This window comes from Esox lucius, chromosome 5 (assembly GCF_011004845.1).
Source record: "Esox lucius isolate fEsoLuc1 chromosome 5, fEsoLuc1.pri, whole genome shotgun sequence".
In the NCBI taxonomy this organism is placed as follows: Eukaryota; Metazoa; Chordata; class Actinopteri; order Esociformes; family Esocidae; genus Esox; species Esox lucius.
In genome coordinates, this window is record NC_047573.1 from 25751576 (window position 1) to 25774515 (window position 22940).

Below are 22940 nucleotides of genomic sequence, written 5' to 3' on the forward strand. Positions count from 1 at the left end.
TGTGTGTGTACAGAGGGGTTTTCCTGCAAGGGTTGGTGGTACCCAAACCCTTGCACTCTACCAGATGCCCCTCTGTGATATACTTTATATATAATGTGGCTACACACTTGAAAATGACAAATATTAGTGTTAATTCTGCCCTGTTGTCCATGTCTACTTCAGCAGCTAATGCACGCTACAATGTCCTCCCTAATATCAACCAAAATGTGCAAGCAATATATTTATTCTTAACATAGACCTGTGATTTCATTTAAAAATATGAAATCACTCATCAGCTATATAATTAATCACAGTCAATATTATTATTCATATTATTGATTCTTTGTTGTTATGCTAAATTCTTGTTAATATAGACTTGCATAAAAACTAAACAGAGTTGTACAAGTGCTGGTCATAAAATTAGAATATCATCAAAAAGTGAATCAAAACTGTGGTTACCGTGACCGAGCCTTACATGGCTGGGGTTCATATTCCTTGTTGAATTGCTTGACGAAGTATCACTTTTCCGGGGGTTGTGGTGTGTAAGGTGCACAATAATTATATAAAAGAGAAGTCACTGTTTAATACCCTATTCTTTCATTAAGGCTCGCCAAAATATATACATTCAAATTTGGTGTCACAAAATCATCTTCTAAATCGATCAATTTTATTTATAAAGCACTTTTTACAACAGCAGTTGTCACAAAGTGCTTTTACAGAGACACCCGGCCTTAAACCCCAAGGAGCAAACAACAGTAGTGTTGAATCTTATGTTGAGACGCAATTGAGTGACGAGGTAGTATATCCCAAACGGTCCCAATACTGGCATACTAGCTTACTATCTAAACAGTACGCACTTTACCATCATCCGCGAAGCACGTTCTTGTAGTAGGCTATATAGTATGTAGAATGCGATTCTGCCATCCTTCGACACTAACTTCAGATACGTAGCTACAAACTGTATCCAATAGGTGGCATAGGTGGAATAGACGTAGCTGCAACGAAAGTGAAAGAGGACGTTAAACAGCAATGAGTAGATTATCTGCGAAGTCACTGTGAAAAGATAATCTTACACATTGAATCACTGTCAGGTATCAATATAGACGTACATCTGTATTTTGAAGTGGAGAAAATGACCATTAAAGGTATGACTCTTTATTACACTTTCCAAAATTAGAACAGGGGAAAGATAAGACTTGGAGGGGGGAATATATAAACAGGCCAAGATATTTTAGGTTAAAGAAATAATAGGAAGACTGAGGACAAGTATAAGGTAATAAGAAAAAACAACCGGGAATATATTTTGTCTTTTTCTTTGCATGCAAAATTTGCATTCCTATGAACAACAACCATACAAGGACGTAAGTGGTGTCTACTTCCTGGTGAGCAAAGACAGCTATTTCTTTAAAACATATAAAGAAGTTTATCAAGGCCCTCCTATATGAATGTTACGTATAAAATATTCTAAATCTACATATACAAACAACATTTTGATTGTTTGCAAGTAGCGTTTAAGATTAGCACCCAATTCGTCTGTGGTGTATAAAGCCTGATTTATACTTCTGCGTGTCTGCGTTGTTAATGTCATGTGCGTCTGTACGCAGACGTGCTCAGCAGTGCGTCCTTGTTGTGTAGATGGCCATTACACATCTTAGCACTAGGCGGCGATGTCTCGCAATTTATTGGTTTGTTCGCTTGTAGAGCAGGAAGGCGTCACAGAAGAAGTAACTGTATAGTTGGAAAACAATATAATAGGTAGCTAACTAGATCGGGGAAGACGGTTTCTGGAATGGAGCGTTTGAGAGAACTAGTGAAATTAAATGAATAAGGAAAGAGAGAAGATGCTTGGCACCTGGTTGTTTCACTTGTAGAGCAGGAAAACTTAACAGAAGTAGCTGTATAGTTGGTAAACAATATAATAGCTATCTAGCTAGAATACAGTGTGCTTGTTCAGCAGATGCGTAATATGGACGAAGTGTTTAAAATATTTTAGCATGTCTGCTAATCATTCCAACAGTCTTCTCCATCGCTTGAAACCCTTTATTACACATCAAGCCACCCACTTCACACCATCCTGCTTAAGGGGACAGTTGCTATTCCTCCACCTACAAACATTCCTGGGATAGAACTCACCATCCATGTCATCGTTGGAGATGCTGCTTTTCCATTGCATGTAAATCTGATGAAGCCCTTTCAAAGTAAGCAATTGTTAATTGATATTCTGAAAATATGGAGTCTAGAGGCATGGCTCAAATCGAGGAACTTCTTGCTGTATAGGAGAAATTCTGGGCGAAAAGCCAGCAACTTGCCAGAAAAGGTGGAAGCTGACGAGGGACAAATATGTAAGAATAAAGAAGAAATTGAAGAGTGAAAGTGGAGATGCAGGAGGGGGAAAAAAGCACCTCTGTTTAATATAATGCTTTCTTGGCTGTCCGGGCGAGTATTAAGTTTATAATCCTAGTATTAATCTAATATCTGCTTATGATTTAACCCCTCCAAATATTTTCAGAATATCAATTAACAATTGCTTACTTTAAAAGGGCTTCATCAGATTTACATGCAATGGAAAGGCAGCATCTCCAACGATGACATGGATGGTGAGTTCTATCCCAGGAATGTTTGTAGGTGGAGGAATAGCAACTGTCCCCTTAAGCAGGATGGTGTGAAGTGGGTGGCTTGATGTGTAATAACGGATTTCAAGTGATGGAGAAGATTGTTGGAATGATTAGCAGACATGCTAAAATATTTTAAACACGCTCTTCGTCCATATTACGCATCTGTTTAACAAGCACATTGTATTCTAGCAAGATAGCTATTATATTGTTTACCAACTATAAAGATACTTGTGTTAAGTTTTCCTGCTCTACAAGCGAACAAACCAGGTGCCAAGCGTCTTCTCTCTTTCCTTATTAATTTAATTTTACTAGTTCTCTCAAACGCTCCATTCCAGAAACCGTCTTCCCCGATCTAGTTAGTTAGCTACCTATTATATTGTTTTCCAACTATACAGTTACTTCTTCTGTGACGCCTTCCTGCTCTACAACGAACAAACCAATGATTTGCGCAACTTTACCGCCTAGTGCTAAGATGTGTAATGGCCATCTACACAACAAGGCCGCACAACTATAAATTCTGAGCACGTCTGCGTACAGACGCATGTGACATTAACAACGCAGACCCACAGAAGCATAAATCAGGTTACTAGCCACATTGGCTGCTTCCAAAACTCAAAGGCGATGGCCTTCCCAAAATCTCGCACAGCCTCTGTGTGTTGGCATGGTAAAAACATTTAGTGCTCATAAATAAAATCCCAGCGAAACACTGCAGCAAATGTGACTGTTGGAGGAAACTTCTTCTGTATTGGCAGTGTTGCCAGGTGGGGAATTTTCTTCACACAATTGTGATTTTGTTAATGAGCTTGGGCGGTTCGATTTTTCTGGAGTCTCTGTGTGAAAATCTGGTTACTTACAATGAAATCTGGCAACCTTGCATACAAGACCGCACAGGTCCTGACATCGCGGAGATGAGTGAAGTCTGAAAAGCAAGTGTTTTTTTTTGCAACCAAGCATGTCAAAATATTTCATTAAAAAGTAATAACCTCAAACTACATCCAATCTGCATACTTTTTTTTACGTGTCTATATCTTGGAATTACAGATTTATTTAAAGAGAGGATGGGGAAAAAGAATATCATGACAAAGCTGTAATATAGGTATATTGCAAGTCTATATTAACAAGAACATAGCATAATAACAAAATAGACAACAAAAAATTGACTGCGATTGATTATAACACTAATGAGTAATTTCATATTTCTTATTAAAAAGCATGCTAATAGGTCTATGTTAAGAATAAATATATTGCTTGTATATTTTGGTTGATATTAGGGAGGACATTGTAGCGTGCATTAGCTGCTCATGTGGACATCAGGGCAGATTTAATATTCTAATAGTTGTCGTTTTCAAGTGTGTAGCCACATATTATATACAGTATTTCACAGAGGGGCACACACACACACTTTTTTTGTCGTCTCAAAATATATCTGAAATAATAAACTTACTGTAATGTGAGCGATACTATGAGCTACATCCCTACAACTACCATGAGCACTACCTACAGTGTTTGATTCTGGTCCATTTGTGTTAGGCCTATTGCCTTGCACGCCAGTGACCAACAACGTGAACAAGATAGACTAAGATGTAGCACATCATAGTCAACTTTAAACAAATGAAATGTCATTTTCCAACAACAAAATGGTGGCTAGTGAAAAGGGTGAGTGGCTGGTAACTTTGGAAAACCACTAGCCACAGTGGCTGGTGAGCAAAAAAGTTAATGTTAAGCACTGTTCGCAAGTATAAAACAGTTGGTATTTATGTTTGTATGCTTGATCTATACACATGTAAATACTTTGCCTTGATAAATCAGACAGTTTCTAAAACACTGTTATAGAGCACATGAATTCTCATTTACATAAAGAACTGCACTAAATGACCATTTATGGTCACAAACCTTCCCTTTAAAGCTGCAAGGAATGTCACCAATTTATGTCAGCCAAAATGGAAATCAAAGAAAACATTTGGACGCAGAAAATGGAAATCAAAGATTGGGATGCAGAAATACAACTTTTGATCACCGAAGTGGAAGCAAAACATGTTATACATTTTGGTGCCCTCAGAAATGGCTTGACAAATAAGAGAAAGTATTGCTTGGGAACAGATTAGAGCTGTGGTAAATTCTGCCTCATCTGATTGCATAACAGTTCATTAAATGAATAAGAAATGGTTTGAAAAATAATATTATGATCCACAAAAGGGATATAGGTCCAACAGGGGGAGGGTGGAGTGACGCTTTACTCTCGGTTATGGACAAGAACATTGGCAGCATAACCGGAGACCTCAGTGTCTGTCATCATTTTTGATGGTGATACTGAGGAGCCTCTCCCAGACCCTGAAGGAATACCAGACACACCAACTGATGACAAGTCAAGCTTTATTTTCACAGCCATGTTCAGACATGGACCACATCTAAATATACTTGCTTGACAATAATTATAATAAATATATGTGACAAAATAAATTGAAAATTAAATCTACTAATAAGCCAAACATTGCTCTCAACAAAAAAAATCGGCACGCTCTTTGAAAACACCCCCCGTGTAATGCAGCTTGTGTCAGATCATCCAGCAATGCAATATTTGCCATTTTGGACAAGTCAAAATGCCTCAGTTTTCCCTTTTATATTATTTATTGTTTAGTGTTCAACTAAATCGCCTCCAACCTTACATTCCATTCTCTTTCTAATTTAATTATTCAGTTAGGCTAAAATGGTTTCATGTTTCTGAATTGGATAGCACCCTGGGAAAACTATTACTACATTAAGTGTTAAGTGCAGTTTGAGTTTTTCTACATGGTGCTGTGCATACGCATGGTCAGAGGTGTTCTTAAATTTATGCACATTCTCAAGTACAAATATATAAATGCTGCACTGCTTAGAAATGATCACATGCATGGTTGACAAACATTTCTGTTTGTAAGCAACATTAATAAATGAGGGCCCTGGTACCTATTTGGGTTCTTTATGGTAAGGATGTACAGCTCCGGAACAAATTCAGAGACCACTGCACCTTCTTCATTCCTTTCCAAATAAGTCGAAAATGACTTTTAACAGAAGGGTTAAAATTAAGACATAACTGCAAATTGAACGCTTATGTTCCTCACTCAGAACTTTCCTTTTCAACTTGTTTTGATGTGCAGTGGTCTCTTAATTATTTCCGGAGCTGTATGAAGTTGACCAGAAGTGATCATGTGCTACTAAACCTTGGGTTCCATCCCACAGTGTGTTCATATGGGCCTAAACCCTGGGTTCCATCCCACAGTATGTACATATGGGCCTAAACCCTGGGTTCCATCCCACAGTATGTACATATGGGCCTAAACCCTGGGTTCCATCCCACAGTATGTACATATGGGCCTAAACCCTGGGTTCCATCCCACAGTGTGTACATATGGGCCTAAACCCTGGGTTCCATCCCACAGTGTGTACATATGGGCCTAAACCCTGGGTTCCATCCCACAGTGTGTACATATGGGCCTAAACCCTGGGTTCCATCCCACAGTGTGTACATATGGGCCTAATCCCTGGGTTCCATCCCACAGTGTGTACATATGGGCCTAAACCCTGGGTTCCATCCCACAGTGTGTACATATGGGCCTAAACCCTGGGTTCCATCCCACAGTGTGTACATATGGGCCTAAACCCTGGGTTCCATCCCACAGTGTGTACATATGGGCCTTGCATCACCCTGAGCTAAGGGAGGTGGCGACCAGTAAAGCATTCTTTGTGTCATTGTGATCTCCTCTCCGAGGCTGTCAGGGTTATCAGACGCCTGCAAGCTAAACTTAAGTTGTTGACCGAAGGGACGTTGTTCCTAACAGTTAGATTAATTCAAATGTTTGTTTTAAATGTTTTTTTTTTAATGATAATTCTGATTTTCTGTACCTTTATTTAACCAGTGGGCAAGAAATTCATCACTATCCTGACTGGCAACACCTTGGGTTCAGATAAACAGTTTATAAAAAAACTCAAAAAAGGAGTCTTAACAAAAGCAAAGTCACCAGAAAAGGCTAATGTCATCCTGGCTTTCTGTCCCATCGTCAGTCGCATTGGGACTGATATTGAAGCAGCACAGAAACAGATCCCAGGTAAATGGTCCCTCAAATGTATTCCAAAGTATTTAAAAAATACTTCAAAATGTCTGTGTTGACCTATACATGAAGTTTCACATTTTATGTTTTCTCACTCTTTTTGACAGTTGACAAACCGGTTATTCTAGTGGTGCTGCATCACACTTCCAACCCAGACCTCTTTGTACCTGACAGCAAAGGACAAGTGACTAGAGAAGATGTAGTACTAACAGTGGACTGTCTGTTCCACGAGAGTCAGGGAGGACTTCTGGACTGTCCTCGCAATAAAGAAGCAGTCAGTGAGATTCTGAAGACAGTAAAAATACAGCCAATAGTATCAACACCTCCTCCTTCTTCCCAACCATTGGTGCAAAGTCAGAATTCTCAGAACAACAACTGGTCTGCTACTCGAGCAGGTAAAAGCTGTCAACCTGCCGTTGCACAGATATGTGCACTAAACACTAAATTATTCGTAACTATTATAGGCATTGAGGAGTCATCAGATTTCTGTTTTGGTTATTTGGATGGTCATAGTTGTGCCCCCATGTTTTCACAGTGGTCAACACTACACAACATACTAGTGCTTAGGTCTCTGCTCATGGCCACCCAGCATTCAAATGTATTGACCAGAAAAGCTGATTCAACTAATAATGAATTTGAATCAATGTATCAGATGAGCTAATTCAGAGAACATAACTCTGTAACATTGGGTCCTCAAATAGGAGATCCACTGGTATAGGACTTTTTAAATTGACTTAAGCAAGATGTTGTTTTTTCCCAAAACCACTGTTGAAAATGTATTTATCAGGTTCTCATACTGGCTGTGAGACCCTTCCATATTGGCTGTGGCCGGCAGAGCGATTTCCAGTTAGAAAATCTTCTGAAATAGTTTCCATATATAGGTTTTTTAATTGTATAATAAAATGTATAATGTCTTTGAAATATACACTACTGTATCAAAACATTTTAATAATATATATTTTTTTCCCTTGTCGCAGATTCCCCCAATTCGGGACGTTCTTCATTATGTTCTTGTTTCAAGTAGTCTGATATTTCAGGTGTGTGATTTGTCATAATTGTTTATAAAAATGTAAAATTGTTTGTGTATTAATTGTTTACTCTAAGAAATATTTTATTTCTCAAAGATTTTTCTTTTGGGTTTCTTTCAAGAACCAATGCTTCAAACAGGAAGGTGAAGCTGCAGCTGAGAATCCCCAGACCTGAGACTGGTGCTGCCTTGGAAGACTAAATCTGGGCTGACTGGAGCAGTCTGAAGTGTTTATAGTGCTTTATTAAATGCCATTTTATTCTCCTTACCTTGTAGTTCTCTAATCCAATAATCTACTACTGAGAAAGTTTCTTAGCTTGCCTTAGCCACAAATACATTTTCCTTGAATTAAATCTTTTGTTTAATTATATGTATTTGTTGTTTAAAGAAAAAAAATCATACCAACAAATCAAGTAAAGGACGTAAGGAATCGTCTCCAACACACACCTTCCTTGGCCTATTGTACAGAGTGGACTGCAAAACCACCACTTTCCACAAACATTACTAGCTGAGATACTATTTAGCTACCCTCCTTTCAAATTGTTCCTAGAGTTTTGTTCTACCTAATTAGTTAATCTATTTAACTTTTATTCTTGAATCAGTTACATGCACATCACTGTTTAATATATGCATGTAATTGTTAATATAATTGTAACACCACTTTTCTGCCAACCAGGATTCCTGGTGAACTGGGGTTTAGATAATTAAAACAATCCCAGAGTTGATCCCCTTTCCCTAGCTAAATACCCTTTACTTTAAACGTGCATCCGACAACACAGTATATACATAAGATACATTTTTATTTGAGGGCTATTAAAAGGATTGGAAACAGGAAATTATCATATAACATGAATCACTTTACTGTACAATTCAAACAGAGTATGGCAACTAATCAATAACCGAAGGCACAGCAAGATATTGTTTTTATAAAAATCCTTTCACCTACAATTGTATTGGTAATAAATAGTAATAATTAATCCCGGGGTACACCTAATAAAGGAATAGTCTTAATCAGAGCTCAGATACCGGTCAATCTACGTTCCTACTCTCACCTATGGTCATGAGCTTTGGGTCATGACCAAAAGGACAAGATCCTGGATACAGGCGGCCGAAATGAGCTTTCTCCACAGGGTGGCTGGGCGATCCCTTAGAGATAGGGTGAGAAGCTTGGACACCCGGGAGGAGCTCCTTCGCATCGAGAGGGCTCAGCTGAGGTGGCTTGGGCATCTGTTTCGGATGCCTCCGGAACGCCTTCCTGGGAAAAAAAACTCTTAATCTCGCAACTCTCTTTTCCTTGTCCCTCCCCACATCTACTCTCCCTCTTACTAAGCCAGCCCAGACAAACTCAGAGCTCTATCAAATATTTGATAAAAGCACTTAAATGCTTTTGCAAGAACAATGATTAGGTAAAAGCTATAGCTAATATTAGTTTGTTTATTAATACAGAGAAGTCAGTCTTAGACCTAGATCTATTTTACAGCTGAGCCCGGTCTCACAGCAAATACAAAACATATACAAATAATATGAAAAATGCACATTATTATTGTCTAAATTCACAAATTAATTGGATATAAGAACTGGGAAGTGGTAAGTCTGCCATTAATTTTACTTTGAAATCAGAATAATTTGAGAACCATATTTGCTAGCTTGATAAAAACAGAGACGGGACATATATATCATTAAGTATAACATGAGACTTCTTTCCCAAACTTTGTTCAGACGCTTTGCGTGGAGAGGGGAGACGGAACAGATAAGAGTGGTCCTTGGAAGGTTTCTGCTGGGTAAAGGTCAGCCTTCAAACCCCAAGAGGCTAAGGGATTCCATTTTATCCACTGGAGCCTGACAGTCTTTTTCCGAAACCCCATGAATATTATATTTTGGCTAGAATTTGAAAGATTAATTGTCATTAAAGTATGGTCAGCCTTCTCTATAGCAGTGTTTCCCATCCTGGTCCTCGGGACCCAAAGGGGTGCACATTTTTGGTTTTGCCCTAGCACTCCTGATTCAAATTAAAGACTTGATGATAGGTTGATTACATCAATCAAGTTTGTAAGTGTTTGGGTACCATTTGAACCAGTTGTGTGAGTGATAGGGCAAAAACAAAAACGTTCACCCCTTTGGGTCCTGAGGACCAGGATTGGGAAACACTGCTCTACAGGATAGTGTAACAACCTGACTCAGTTACACCGTTTCTGTCAGGAGGAATGGGAAAAAAAATCTACTTATTGCTTGTGGAAGGCTACCTGAAACATTTGACCTAAGTTAAACAATTTTAAAGCTAACAAATACTAATTGAGTGTATGTAAACTTCTGACCAACTGGGAATGTGATGAAAGAAATAAAAGCTGAAATTAGTCATTCTCTTTACTATTTCTCTGACATTTCACATTCTTAATATAAAGTAGTTATCCTGACTGACCTAAGACAGATCATTTTTTACTAAGATCACATGTCAGGAATTGTCAACAACTGAGTTTATATGTATTTGGCTAAGGTGTATGTACATGTCTGACTTCAACTGAGTTTAAGTAGTTTTGGAGTGCAAGTGTCTTTCCAAATACATTCGTATTCAATCTCTTGTTTTGTCTCATATAACACATCATATCTCAACCCAGGTCTGATATCCGCCAGGTTTTTCATGCAATCTGTAAGTAAGGAAGTCACATGTTACTATTGTATCCTGTAAATGCCTACAAAACAAACGTTTACTATGGTTTAATACGAGAAGTGATTATTTAAAAAAGTTGCAAATGGAATTTACCTGTTGAGTTAACTTTTTCTTCAAATGTTAAAAAAATCGACAAAGAAATGAAATTTAAGGGGCATCCAGCTGCAGCCACAAACTTGCTTGCCTCCTGTAAATAACACATGGAAACTAAGTTAATCTTTCTACAGTAAAACAAATAAACTTGCTTGCCTCATCTGTCCCTCTACTGTCGGCTGTGAATTTTGCACCGTTCTGCTCTCTTGGACCCATGCCACTACCGGTCAGATTTAGCAGAGGGACAGCAAACTAAACACGTATGTAAAAACAAGCTTGTATATACAAAAAAACAAGAAAACAAGCTTGTATATACAAAAAAATTATAACTTGGGCACAGATAACTACAGTAAAGTAGACCAAACACACATCATAGTCAACTTTAATCAAACTAAACGTAAAGTTTATGTTAAGCGCTGTTCACAAGTACAAAACAGTTGGTATTTATGTTCGTAAGAACCATTGATAAATGAGGGCCCCGGTACCTATTTGGGTTCATTGTGCTAAGGATGTATAAAGTTGACCAAAAGTGATCATGTGACATAAACCTTGGGTTCCATTCCACAGTGCACATATGGGCCTAAAACCTGGGATCCATCCCACAGTGTGTACATGTGGGCTTAAACCCTGGTATCCATCCCACTGTGTGTACATATGGGCTTAAACCCTGGGATCCATCCCACAGTGTATACATTGGGCCTAAACCCTGGGTTCCAGTATATGTATATAACAAGTGCTAAGTATATGTACTATATATTACAAGTGGAATGTATAGATGTGCAATGAAGGCAAATGCAGTACAAATGGCAAATACTAAATGTGCAATTAAGGCAATAGAGGAGGGAAGAAAATGTACAAGTTTTAAGTATAGTGTATGTTACAAATGGGAATATTGTAGTGTGGGTACAAATGGCAATTGTAAATGGGATGCTGGATGTGCAATCGAGGCAAATTGAAGGAGTAAGGTAGCATCTGCAACCGGGATGCAGAGATAGCAGCAATGAGGTCCCCGAGGTAGATGTATATGTAACAACTGTAAAAATGCAAGTAATTCTAAATGTGCAACTTTTTGATGATATTCAAATTTTATGACCAGCACCTGCACACTGCTCTCTTATTTTAAATTCAATGCGGCCAGCAGCCAATGATAACCAGAATTTTCTGAGATTCAAAGCAAAAGCAGGATCACATGGCCTACCTGTATGGATGTAGTTGAGGTGGCCGCGTCAAATGCAAATCATCATGCTTTGGCAAAGTGCTTAACAAGGTAGAGCCTTGTTACAGCTATCAAACAAATAGATGCCTAACTCTTCCTGGCTGTGTTGTTTGGTGTGTTTGACAAATAGTCCTTGAAACTTATATATATAACACCAGGTAGGCCTATCATTGTTCTGAGAAAGATGCGTCGAGTGGATAACTACACATTTTAAATGGTTAGGAATAAATGATCGTAGATACACTCTGTTTTTACCAATAAAACTAGCGCTTCATTGGTCACTAATCTGGTTATGCGCGCCCACTTTTGCGCGCATGATGATCACACCCAATGATGATCACTCCCCACCCCGACTACACCGCGATATCCTGTCCATAAAAGTTACAAACAGGATTGGAGACAAAGCGCAGCCCTGGCGGAGGCCAACCCCCACCTGGAATGAGTCTGACTTACTACCGAGAAACCAGACACAGCTCTCACTTTGGACGTACAGGGATTGGATAGCCCTCAAAAGGGACCTCCTCACCCCATACTCCCACGGCACCTCCCACAGTATCTCCCGGGGGACATACGCCTTCTCCAAATCCACAAAACACATGTAGACTGGATGGGCATATTCCTAGGACCCCTCCACGATCCTTGCAAGAGTAAAGAGCTGGTCGGTTGTTCCGCAACCAGGATGGAATCCGCATTGTTCCCCTTCAATCCGAGATTCGACTATCTGCCGAACCCTCCTTTCCAGTACCTTTGAGTAGACTTTCCCAGGGAGGCTGAGAAGTGTGATACCCCTGTAATTGGCACACACCCTCTGGTCCCCCTTTTTGAACAGGGGAACCACCACCCCGGTCCGCCACTCCTTAGGCACTTTCCCCGACTCCCACGCAATGTTGAAGAGGTGTGTCATCCAAGACATCCCTTCCACACCCAAAGCTTTCAACATTTCTGGACGGATCTAGTCAATCCCCGGAGCTTTGCCACTGTGGAGCTGTTTGACTACCTCAGTGACTTTTGCCATGGAGATTGACGATGCTTCCCCATCAGCCTCCAGCTCTGCCTCCACTATAGAGGGCGTGTTAGTGGGATTTCCGTAAAGTGTTCCTTCCATCGCCCAATTACCTCCTCAGTTGAGGTCAACAGTGTTCCATCCTTACTGTACACAGCTTGGATAGTTCCCTGTTTTCCCCTCCTGAGGTGGCGGACGGTTTTCCAGAAACACCTTGGTGCCAACCGAAAGTCCTTCCCCAAACTCCTCCCACACCTGCTGTTTTGCCTCTTTCACAGCAGAGGTCGCAGCCCTTCGGGTCTGTCGGTACACTGCAACTGTCTCTGGAGTCCTCTGGGATAACATATCCCGGAAGACCTCCTTCTTCAGTCGGACGGCTTCCCTGACCACCGGTGTCCACCAAGGTGTTTGAGGGTTACCGCCCCTTAATGCACCTAAGACCATTAGACCACAGCTCCCCGCCGCAGCTTCGTCAATGGAGGCTTTGAACATCGACCACTCAGGTTCAATGCCCACAACCTCCACAGGGATGCCAGAAAAGCTCCGCCGGAGGTGTGAGTTGAAGGTCTTTCGGACAGGGGCCTCCTCCAGACGTTCCCAGTTCACCCGCACTACCCGTTTGGGTTTTCCCGGTCTGTCCAGTCTTCCCCAACCCCCTGACCCAACTCACCACCAGATGGTGATCGGTTGACAGCTCCGCCCCTCTCTTTACCCGAGTGTCCAAAACATGAGGTCTCAGGTCCGATGACACGATCACAAAATCAATCATTTGTTGGGTAAACTCCAACACAGCGGCACTCAGCCGGGGGCTTGTGAGTATCCCAACCCCCGCCCAGTGCCTCACACCCTGGGCAACTCCAGAGATTAATAAAGTTCATCCCCTATCCAGGAGTATGGTTCCAGAACCGAGACTGTGTGTGGATGTAAGCCCCAACAGATCTAACTGATAGCGCTCCACCTCCCTCACAAGTTCCAGCTCCTTCCCCCACAGAGAGGTGACGTTCCTCGTCCCCAGAGCCAGCCCCTGCCGCCTGGGTCTGGTCCGTCGAGGCCCCTGGACTTCACTGCCACCCATATGGCAGCGCACCCGACCCCAGCGGTTCCTCCCATGAGTGGTGGGCCCTTAGGATGGAGAGGGGGGTGCCACGTTGCTTTTTCGGGCAATGCCCGACCGGGCTCCGTGGCAAACCCCGGCCACCAGGCGCTTGCCTGCGAGCCCTCCCTCTGGGCCTGGCTCCAGACGGGGGCCCTGGGCTTCCTCCTGGCAGGGTAACTCCTCCTCTTCCTTGTTTGTGCATAGTTTTTTTTTTAACCATTCTTAGTCTGGCTCCTCCCCTGAGACCACTTTGCCATGGGAAACCCTGCCAGGAGCACTAAGGCCCGGACAACACAGCCCTCAGGTTCATAGGAACAGACAAACCTCTCCACCGTGATAAGGTGATGGCTCCCGGAGAGGTATTGATAATCAGCAACCCCTAATGTATTTTTATGAAAAGCCAGTATTATCAGAATTAGTTTTTTTTGTCAATTAAGTTTCACATTAAACAAGGAATTTGTTCTGGCCCGTTAGTGCAACAATTTATACAGAAGAAAAAAAAGAAATATGTAGAGCATGATGGTTTTAACACCAAGGTAGGTTTGATTACCACAGGGACCTGTGTGAAAAGGTATGCACTGTCTTCTGTAAGTCCCTCTGAAATAGAGTTTCCACTACATTCTAGGTAACTTAATGGGATACACACCCTTAACAGGTATTTGAACACCAGCTAACATACCTGATTCAGCTGATCAATTAATCATCAAGCCCTTAAATAAATAAATCAGGTGAGTTATGAGCAGTGTCGTTTTTATATGTAAAAAATTGGTGGGGCACAAACCATTTAAAAATATAGGATACATACCAGTAAAGCTACGAAACTCCCTCTTGCTACAGATTTGTTTATTTAACACATCAACAAACAGCGTGGCTCTGTCTCTCCGTCACTGTTGTTCTTCTTTGTCGATTTGGTAGCACCCCACCTGCATGGGTTCTGGTTCAGCCAGCTTCGCCTCCCTCTCCGTGCCCGGGGCTGCTGGTGGGCAATAACGCCCCTCCCCTTTGGGGTGTCTGGATGGCGGCTGCATGGGGTGGCCACCCCTCTTTCTTTCTCTCCTCCGTTCCCTGACCCGGTTGTCCACCCGCATGGCCAGAGCAATGGTGTTGTCTAACAAGGCACCCTGCATCAAGACGGCCTGACGGACGGCGTCCAGATCCGCTGGGTTCATGTTGGCCAGATCATTCTGTCAGCACTGGTAGGAACCCAAACGCAGACCGGACGAATGAGGTGCCACAAAACATATTTACTCTGAGTGGGAAAGGCTGGGGAAGTAGTGGGGTTGGTTCGAGGTCAGGAGCAGGTGCCTAGTAGTCATGGGCAGGCAAGGGGGTCGGTACATAGGCTGGCGGCAGAGGTACAGGCAGGTAGCAGGCAGAGTAGTCATAGACACACCGAAGATCGGTACACAAGCTGGTGATGGTCATCTGGTGGAATCCTGTGGTCATAGGGAAACAAGGTAAGTAACAGATAATACAACAGGGTGTTTGACTGAGTGGCTATAGTTTGACTGGGGCAACGTAGCACGTACGAACATGGATCAACAATCCAGCAGGGACGGGTCGTCAGGGCTCCTTAGAAATACAGCTGGTGATGAGTCAAGCGGGAACAGGTGTGTGAAAGGCGATTGGGAACAGCTGGTGCCGGCTGTACTCCAAGGAGTGACGCCACGCCCCCTAAGTCGTTGCCCCGACAACCGGGAGAAGCAAAACAAGGCACCTCGAGGGAGGACATGACAAAAATACCAACCTGAAGCAGAGCATGCTGAGAAGATAATCATTTGAAACTTAACATTTTGTAAAAGTCAGTATCGCAACAACATTTTGAGTCATTAGGAACTTTTACGTTTTACACTAAGCTGAAACATTTAAGAAATACCATTAGGGATTACAGTGAGTCTTGAGTCTTCTTGGGGATGATGCTACAAGCTGGGCACATCTGTATTTGGCGTGTTTCTCCAATTGTTCTTTGCAGATCTTCTCAAGCTCTGTCAGGTTGGATAGTGAATGTCACTGCACAGTCATTTTAAGGTCTCTCCAGAGATGTTTGATCAAGTTCCTGTCTGGGCTCTTGCTGGGCCACTCAAGGACATATACAGGCTCGTACATACAGTCATGGCCACAAGTGTTGGCACCCTTGAAATTATTCCAGAAAATCAAGTATTTCTCACAGAAAAGTATTGCATTGACAAATGTTTTGCTATACACATGTTTATTCCCCTTTGTGTGTATTGGAACAAAACAAAAAAAAGAAGGAAAAAAAGCTAATTGGACATAATTGCACACAAACCCCAAAAATGGGCTGGACAAAATTCTTGGCACCCTTTCAAAATTGTGGATAAATAAGATTGTTTCAAGCATGTGATGCTCCTTTAAACTCACCTGAGGCAAGTAAAAGGGGTGGGTAATATAAAAATCACACCTGAAAGCAGATAAAAAGGAGAGAAATTGACTTAGTCTGTGCATTGTGTGTCTGTGTGTACCACATTAAGCATGGACAATAGAAAGAGGAGAAGAGAACTGTCTGAGTTCCAGAAAATTGTGGAAAAACATCAACAATCTCAAGGTTACAAGTCCATCTCCAGAGATCTAGATGTTCCTTTGTCCACAGTGCGCAGCATTATCAAGAAGTTTGCAACCCATGGCACTGTAGCTAATCTCCCTGGACGTGGACGGAAGAGAAAAATTGAGGAAAGGTTGCAACACAGGATAGTCCGGATGGTGGATAAGCAGCCCCAAACAAGTTCCAAAGAAATTCAAGCTGTCCTGCAGGCTCAGGGTGCATCAGTGTCAGCACAAACTATCCGTCAACATTTGAATTAAATGAAATGCTATGGCAGGAGACCCAGGAGGACCCCACTGCTGACACATAGACATAAAAAAGCAAGACTACAGTTTGCCAAAATGTAAAAACCCAACTACAAAAAATTTGCGACACTAGACAATTGTGAATAAAAACTGAATGCAATGATGTGGAAGTTTCAAATTTCAATATTTTATTCAGAATACTACATAGATGACATATCAAATGTTTAAACTGAAAAATGTATCACTTCAAGGGGAAAATCAGTTGATTTAAAATGTCATGGCATCAACACACCTCAAAACAGATGGGACAAGGCCATGTTTACCACTGTGTGGCATCCCTCTTCTTTTTATAACAGACTGCAAACGTTTGGGGACTGAGGAGACAAGTTGCTCAAGTTTATGAATAGGAATGTTGTCCCATTCTTGACTAATACAGGCTTCTAGTTGCTCAACTGTCTTAGGTCTTCTTTGTCGCACCTTCCTCTTTATGATGCGCCAAATGTTTTCTATGGGTGAAAGGTCTGGACTGCAGGCTGGCCATTTCAGTACCCGGATCCTTCTTCTATGCAGCCATGATATTGTAATTGATGCAGTATGTGGTCTGGCATTGTCATGTTGGAAAATGCAAGGTCTTCCCTGAAAGAGACGACGTCTGGATGGGAGCATATGTTGTTGTAGAACTGGGATATAACTGTCAGCATTGATGGTGACTTTCCAGATGTGTAGGCTGCCCTTGCCACACGCACTCATGCAACCCCATACCATCAGAGATGCAGGCTTCTGAACTGAGCGCTGATAACAACTTGGGTTGTCCTTGTCCTCTTTAGTCCGGATGTCATGGCGTCCCAGTTTTCCAAAATGAACTTCAAATTTTGATTTGTCTGACCACAGAAATCTTTTCCACTTTGCCACAGTCCATTTTAAATGATCCTTGGCCCAGAGAAAACGCCTGCGCTTCTGGATCCTGTTTAGAGACGGCTTCTTTTTTGACCAATAGAGTTTTAGCCGGCAACAGCGAATGGCACGGTGGATTGTGTTCACCGACAATGTTTTCTGGAAGTATTCCTGAGCCAATGTTGTGATTTCCATTACAGTATCATTCCTGTATGTGATGCAGTGCCGTCTGAGGGCCCGAAGATCACGGGCATCCAGTATGGTTTTCCGGCCTTGACCTTTATGCACAGAGATTTGTTCCAGATTATCTGAATCTTTGGATGATATTAAGCACTGCAGATGATAATAACTTCAAACTCTTTGCAACCTTTCTGATATTGCTCCACTATTTTTCGCCGCAGCATTGGGGGAATTGGTGATCCTCTGCCCATCTTGACTTCTGAGAGACACTGCCACTCTGAGAGGCTCTTTTTTATACCCAATCATGTTGCCAATTGGTCCTCCAGCTGTTCCTTGTCTGTATATTTTACTTTTCCGGCCTCTTATTGCTACCTGTCCCAACTTTTTTGGAATGTGTAGCTCTCATGAAATCCAAAATGAGCCAATATTTGGCATGACATTACAAAATGTCTCACTTTCAACATTTGATATGTTATCTATATTCTATTGTGAATTAAATATAAGTTAATGAGATTTGTAAATTATTCCATTCCTTTTTTTACTCACAATTTGTACAGTGTCCCAACTTTTTTGGAATCGGGTTTCGCACTTGAGTAAGCCAAAAAACGTCTTGTGGACAGATGAGACCAAGATAGAGCTTTTTGGTAAAGCACATCATTCTACTGTTTACTGAAAACGAAGATGTTTTAGGGTTATTTTGCTGCCTCTGGCACTGGGTGCCTTGACTGTGTGCAAGACATCATGAAATCTGAGTTGCAATGTAGGGCCCAGTGTCAAAAAGATGGGTTTGCGTCGAGATCGTGGGTCTTCCAGCAGGACAATGACCCCAAACATACTTGGATGGCAACAAAGTGCTGGAGAGTTCTGAAGTTGCCAGCAATGAGTCCAGATCTAAATCCCATTGAACACCTGTGGAGAGATCTTAAAATTGCTGTTGGGAAAAGGCACCCTTCCAATATGAGAGACCTGGAGCAGTTTGAAAAGAAAGAGTGGTCCAAAAATCCGGGTGAGAGTTGTCAGAAGCTTATTGTTGGTTATAGGAAGCGATTGATTTCAGTATTTTTTGGAGTTTTGTGTGTAATTATGTCCAATTTGCTTTTTTCCTTATTTTTTTTGTTTTGTTCCAATACACTCAAGGGGAATACACATGTGTATAGCAAAACATGTGTTAATGCAATACTTTTCTGTGAGAAATACTTTATTTTCTGTAATAATTTCAGGGGTGCCAACACTTTTGGCCATGACTGTAGTCTTGGCAGCCTGCTTAGGGTCATTGTCCTGTTGGAAGTGTCATGGTGCGGTGAGCAGCAGTGCCACCGTGCCATATATTCTCAAGTTCCCATATCACACAAACACATCCCGGACTGTCACATGTCTCCTATCTTTCACACCAGGTCCCAATTTGTATCGTTTGTATGTGTTTAAATGTTTCTCCTCTGCCCTCCACATTGTGGATCATTGTTGCTGTTATGTCTGTTTGTATGCTGGTGAGTGGTGTTTGATGTACTGTTTGAATGTTAGTTGTTAAGTCGCATTCTTTATTTTCATTCAGTCCTTAGTATTGTTTTCTGTTTGGTTTGTTTTCATTAAAACCCACAAACGAGATAAATGCCTGTGCCTGGTTCCAATGCCAACATTACACCACAACTACAGCGTTACAGGAAGGTTAACCTTTGCCCTAGACTGAGGTCATGAGCGCTCTGGAACAGATTAACATTTATCAAGGGTACCTGCACTTCACTCTGTTCATTTTATCCTCTATCCTGTCTAGTCTCAGTCCCTGCTACTGAGAAACATCCTCGGCATGATGTTGCCACCACCACACCATCTTATTGGCCAGGTGATGAGTTGTGCCTGGTTTCCTTGGCACGCTTGACATTCAGGCCAACAAGTTCAATTTTGGTTTCATCAGACCGGAGAATCTTCTTTCTCAGGGTCTGACAGTCCTTTAGGTTTATTTTGGCAAACTCCAAGCGGGTTGTCATGTGCATTTTAAGTGGGTTATGTCTGGCTACTCTACTCTGCCTGATTGGTGGAGCGCTGTATATATTGTTGTCCTACTGGAAGGCCCTTCTCCCCTTAGTTTGGCTGGGTGGACAGCTCTAGGAAAAGTGTTGGTCATAACAAACTTGTGGTTACAAACTTCCATTTAAGAATAATGGAGGCCACTTTGTCCTAGGGGACCTTAATTTTTTTTCATACCCTTCCCCAGATTTGTGCCTTCACACAATCCTTTCTGAAATCTCTAAAAACCTGTCTTTGCTTTGTCATTATGATGTTGTTTGTACATTGATGGGGGGAAAAACCACATTTAATCAATTTTAGAATCAGGCTGTAACATAGCAAAATGAGTAAAAATGTAAGGGATCTGAATACTTTCCAAATTGGACTGTGGATGGACAAAAATTATAGGTCTGGAAAACCTAATAATTTTAGACCCCTCAGGGAAAACTGTTCCCATATAGGCAGATTTTCAACATGTGGTCCACTTGACAGTCCCACTGGTTACCGCCTAGAACTCTGTCACAGACTTTAAGGGTACTGTGATTAATGGAGAGAGTCAGAAGGGTAGATGGATGCCTGGCAAATGTACTTGTGGTAGAAATGTAGTGGGACATGTACTTGTTTCTTAAAAAAAAATATGCGTCTTGCTTATTACTATGTTAAATGGAAATTCAAAGTATAATCAAGTAATTATACTTTGAACACAGGCAATTGTGTGTGTTTCTACTCTCTTTACTGAATGGGAAGTGTTTACCGCAGATTATTTATCTAATTTCGGCATAAGACTGGTGTAGCTATGGCTAAGTGTCGATCTCCGCAGAACATCTTGTGAGCCATGCAGTCTAACCATGCATGGTAGGTGGACGTTTTCACGCAGTGGGCTGTTCTGATTACTGAGTATATATGCCTGAGATTATCTTTGGACAGAGCTCATAACATTACGCTGCTGAGTGTTGTTAACTGCTCCAAATTTGCAAATGTATAATAAAGTTTGAATTGTTTTAAGAATCTACAGTCTTTCTGCCTTTTCTGGTTAGAATTTCCACAACACATGGATTTCTTTGGATCAGTATCTGTTGGGTACATGGAAATATAGGTATGACTGAGGCCAAATTCTTGTCATCCATATATTTCCAGTAAGACACTTCATTGTAAGACTGAATATAAGGGCTGGAGACTCCGATGAATAATACATAATAACACATTGTTACTGGAGTCTTGGGACTAATAAGGTTGCTGACTTTATTAGTAGTTGTCCATTGCAAGAAATATTAACTGGTACCCTAGTTTATATAAAGACCCGGATGAACAGTTAGACATACCATGTTTTGTCTGACTGGGAACATTGCAGTACCTAATTGCAGGAATTACATTCAATTTGCTGTTCTTTTGAGAGTCTCTTTTTCCTAAAATCTACATTGTAAAATAAACTAAAATGCAAATGTGAGACTTGTTGTAGTTTTCACTTTTTGTCACTAGATGACAGCAGAGAACACAGATTGTTATATCTTCAACAAGAATTTAAATAAAAGTACTAAAATATCACTGTTTGCACATAGATAATACAAACATACATTCTTTTTAGAATTAAATGTATTTATTATCCCATTTAGTATCTGAGAAACATATTTGGTTTACTTTATAATACATTTATGAATAAACAATGTTAAATCTTATCAATCTATTCTGAAAATTATGAATTATAATAGCTTATCCATCAAAATATTTATTTTTCATTTTAAGACATGTTTTCCTTAAAATCTGTAATACTATATTGTTTCAACTTATGACATTTCTTGAGTATACCCTTATGGAATACATCTCCACAGTGTCACGGCACATACTGATAGCAATCATAACAGGCTCAAATAACATAAACATGTCACACACATTCACACACCCTGTGTACAAACCAAAGTGATTTTTTTCACAGACGGGAAATGATGTCAGGTCTTGTCTCCAAGGAGATGGAGGCAGTTGCTAAGATACTGTGACACTAGGATCTCTCCTCTGGCGCTGTCTCTCTCTCTCCCTCCCTCACACAGCACACAGCGTTACCATACTGAATAGCACTAAATTCGCATACTATCTCTCTTTCTCTATCACAGATGACATTGAACAGTGCTCTGTCTTTTCAATAACAGTTCTTAGAGACCAGATCCAAAAGTCTCAAGTGCCGATATGTCATTTGTTTTTGCTAGCTCACACCAGATGCCCACCAAGCAGACTGTTCGTTTGTTTACTAGAATCTAAAAGCATAAGATTAACCACATTGTCAAAGAGTGCATGTAACCAGACATTCACTGCGATAGGAATGCGCGCGCCTAGCTCGGCTATCTGAAAGGACAGCTCACAAACTGCCACCCGACATCCTTGATCCAAAGTGTCACAGAGTTGATGAATACGTAGCAGTACCTTCCCGTGTTTCTCCACAGTCCTAGCTGCACCTCTCCGGAGCTATCAGCATGCTACATATGTCCTGCCATGGCATGTCCCTGCCAAATCTCCATCCCCCTCTCCCTGTTCACTCAGTCCCCTGTGGATCCTAACCCACCATTAAAGGTTCATGTGTTGGTCTGTATTGAAGATGGCGCACACACACACACACACACACACACACACACCCTTCTCTCAATGGCAGGATTAACGTGCCCTCCACTGTATTTCTGTCAGATAGCCTCTCTGTACTGATGACACCAGCAATACAGCCATGAGTGTTTTTTTCATTTGCCCGCACGCACGCATGCACACCGAAACACACGTCTCACACGTACACACACAATCGGAACAGACAGACACAAACGCAAACGTGCACACATACACACACATACACACATAGGCATGCAATGACACAGTGAGGACAGTCTAGAGAGGGGGTAAGATGAAAGGCAGAGGGTGGGGTGGTGCTTGGGCGATGTATGTGAGCGTGTGGACTCATTTTAAATGGCGCGGGGGTTGGAAAGGAAAAAGATGTGAAGAGAGAGAGGAGAGAGCGACACTGGACTGCATGACAGCCAGAGAGGAAGAGTGGGATCGGGAGAGGACTAAGACATCAGACGGAGCGCGAAGGAATGCAAGGGAAGAGGGAGAAAGGGGAGGAATATCCTCTGCACCACTGTGTGAGCGGAAATTTAATAGAGAGAGAGAGGTAGAGGAGGGGGAGAGGGAGAGAGAGACAGAGGCGTACCGAGGGGAGGGAGAGAGAGAGAGGCAAAAGGCACAGAGCCTTCATTGCTGTGCGGCTCTTCGCAAAAGCTATGGGTTGGTTGTGA

At 41.6% G+C, this 22940-nt stretch overlaps 1 protein-coding gene across 1 annotated transcript; it reads left to right on the forward strand.

The window, feature by feature from the left end:
• The first annotated feature begins 796 nt into the window (after nt 1-796).
• Nucleotides 797-8559, forward strand: LOC105030842. The gene is made up of 5 exons (XM_010904949.4): nt 797-1124; nt 6491-6679; nt 6790-7077; nt 7660-7719; nt 7832-8559. The coding sequence occupies exons 1-4, from the start codon at nt 1112-1114 to the stop codon at nt 7704-7706; spliced, it is 537 nt and encodes a 178-aa protein (XP_010903251.1). The 5' UTR covers nt 797-1111; the 3' UTR covers nt 7707-7719; nt 7832-8559.
• The last annotated feature ends 14381 nt before the right edge of the window (nt 8560-22940 follow it).

Coding starts and splice junctions, on each gene's coding strand:
- LOC105030842 (XM_010904949.4), top strand. Junction 6,680..6,789: donor AGCACAGAAACAGATCCCAG/GTAAATGGTCCC, acceptor TCTTTTTGACAG/TTGACAAACCGGTTATTCTA. Junction 7,078..7,659: donor CTGGTCTGCTACTCGAGCAG/GTAAAAGCTGTC, acceptor CCCTTGTCGCAG/ATTCCCCCAATTCGGGACGT.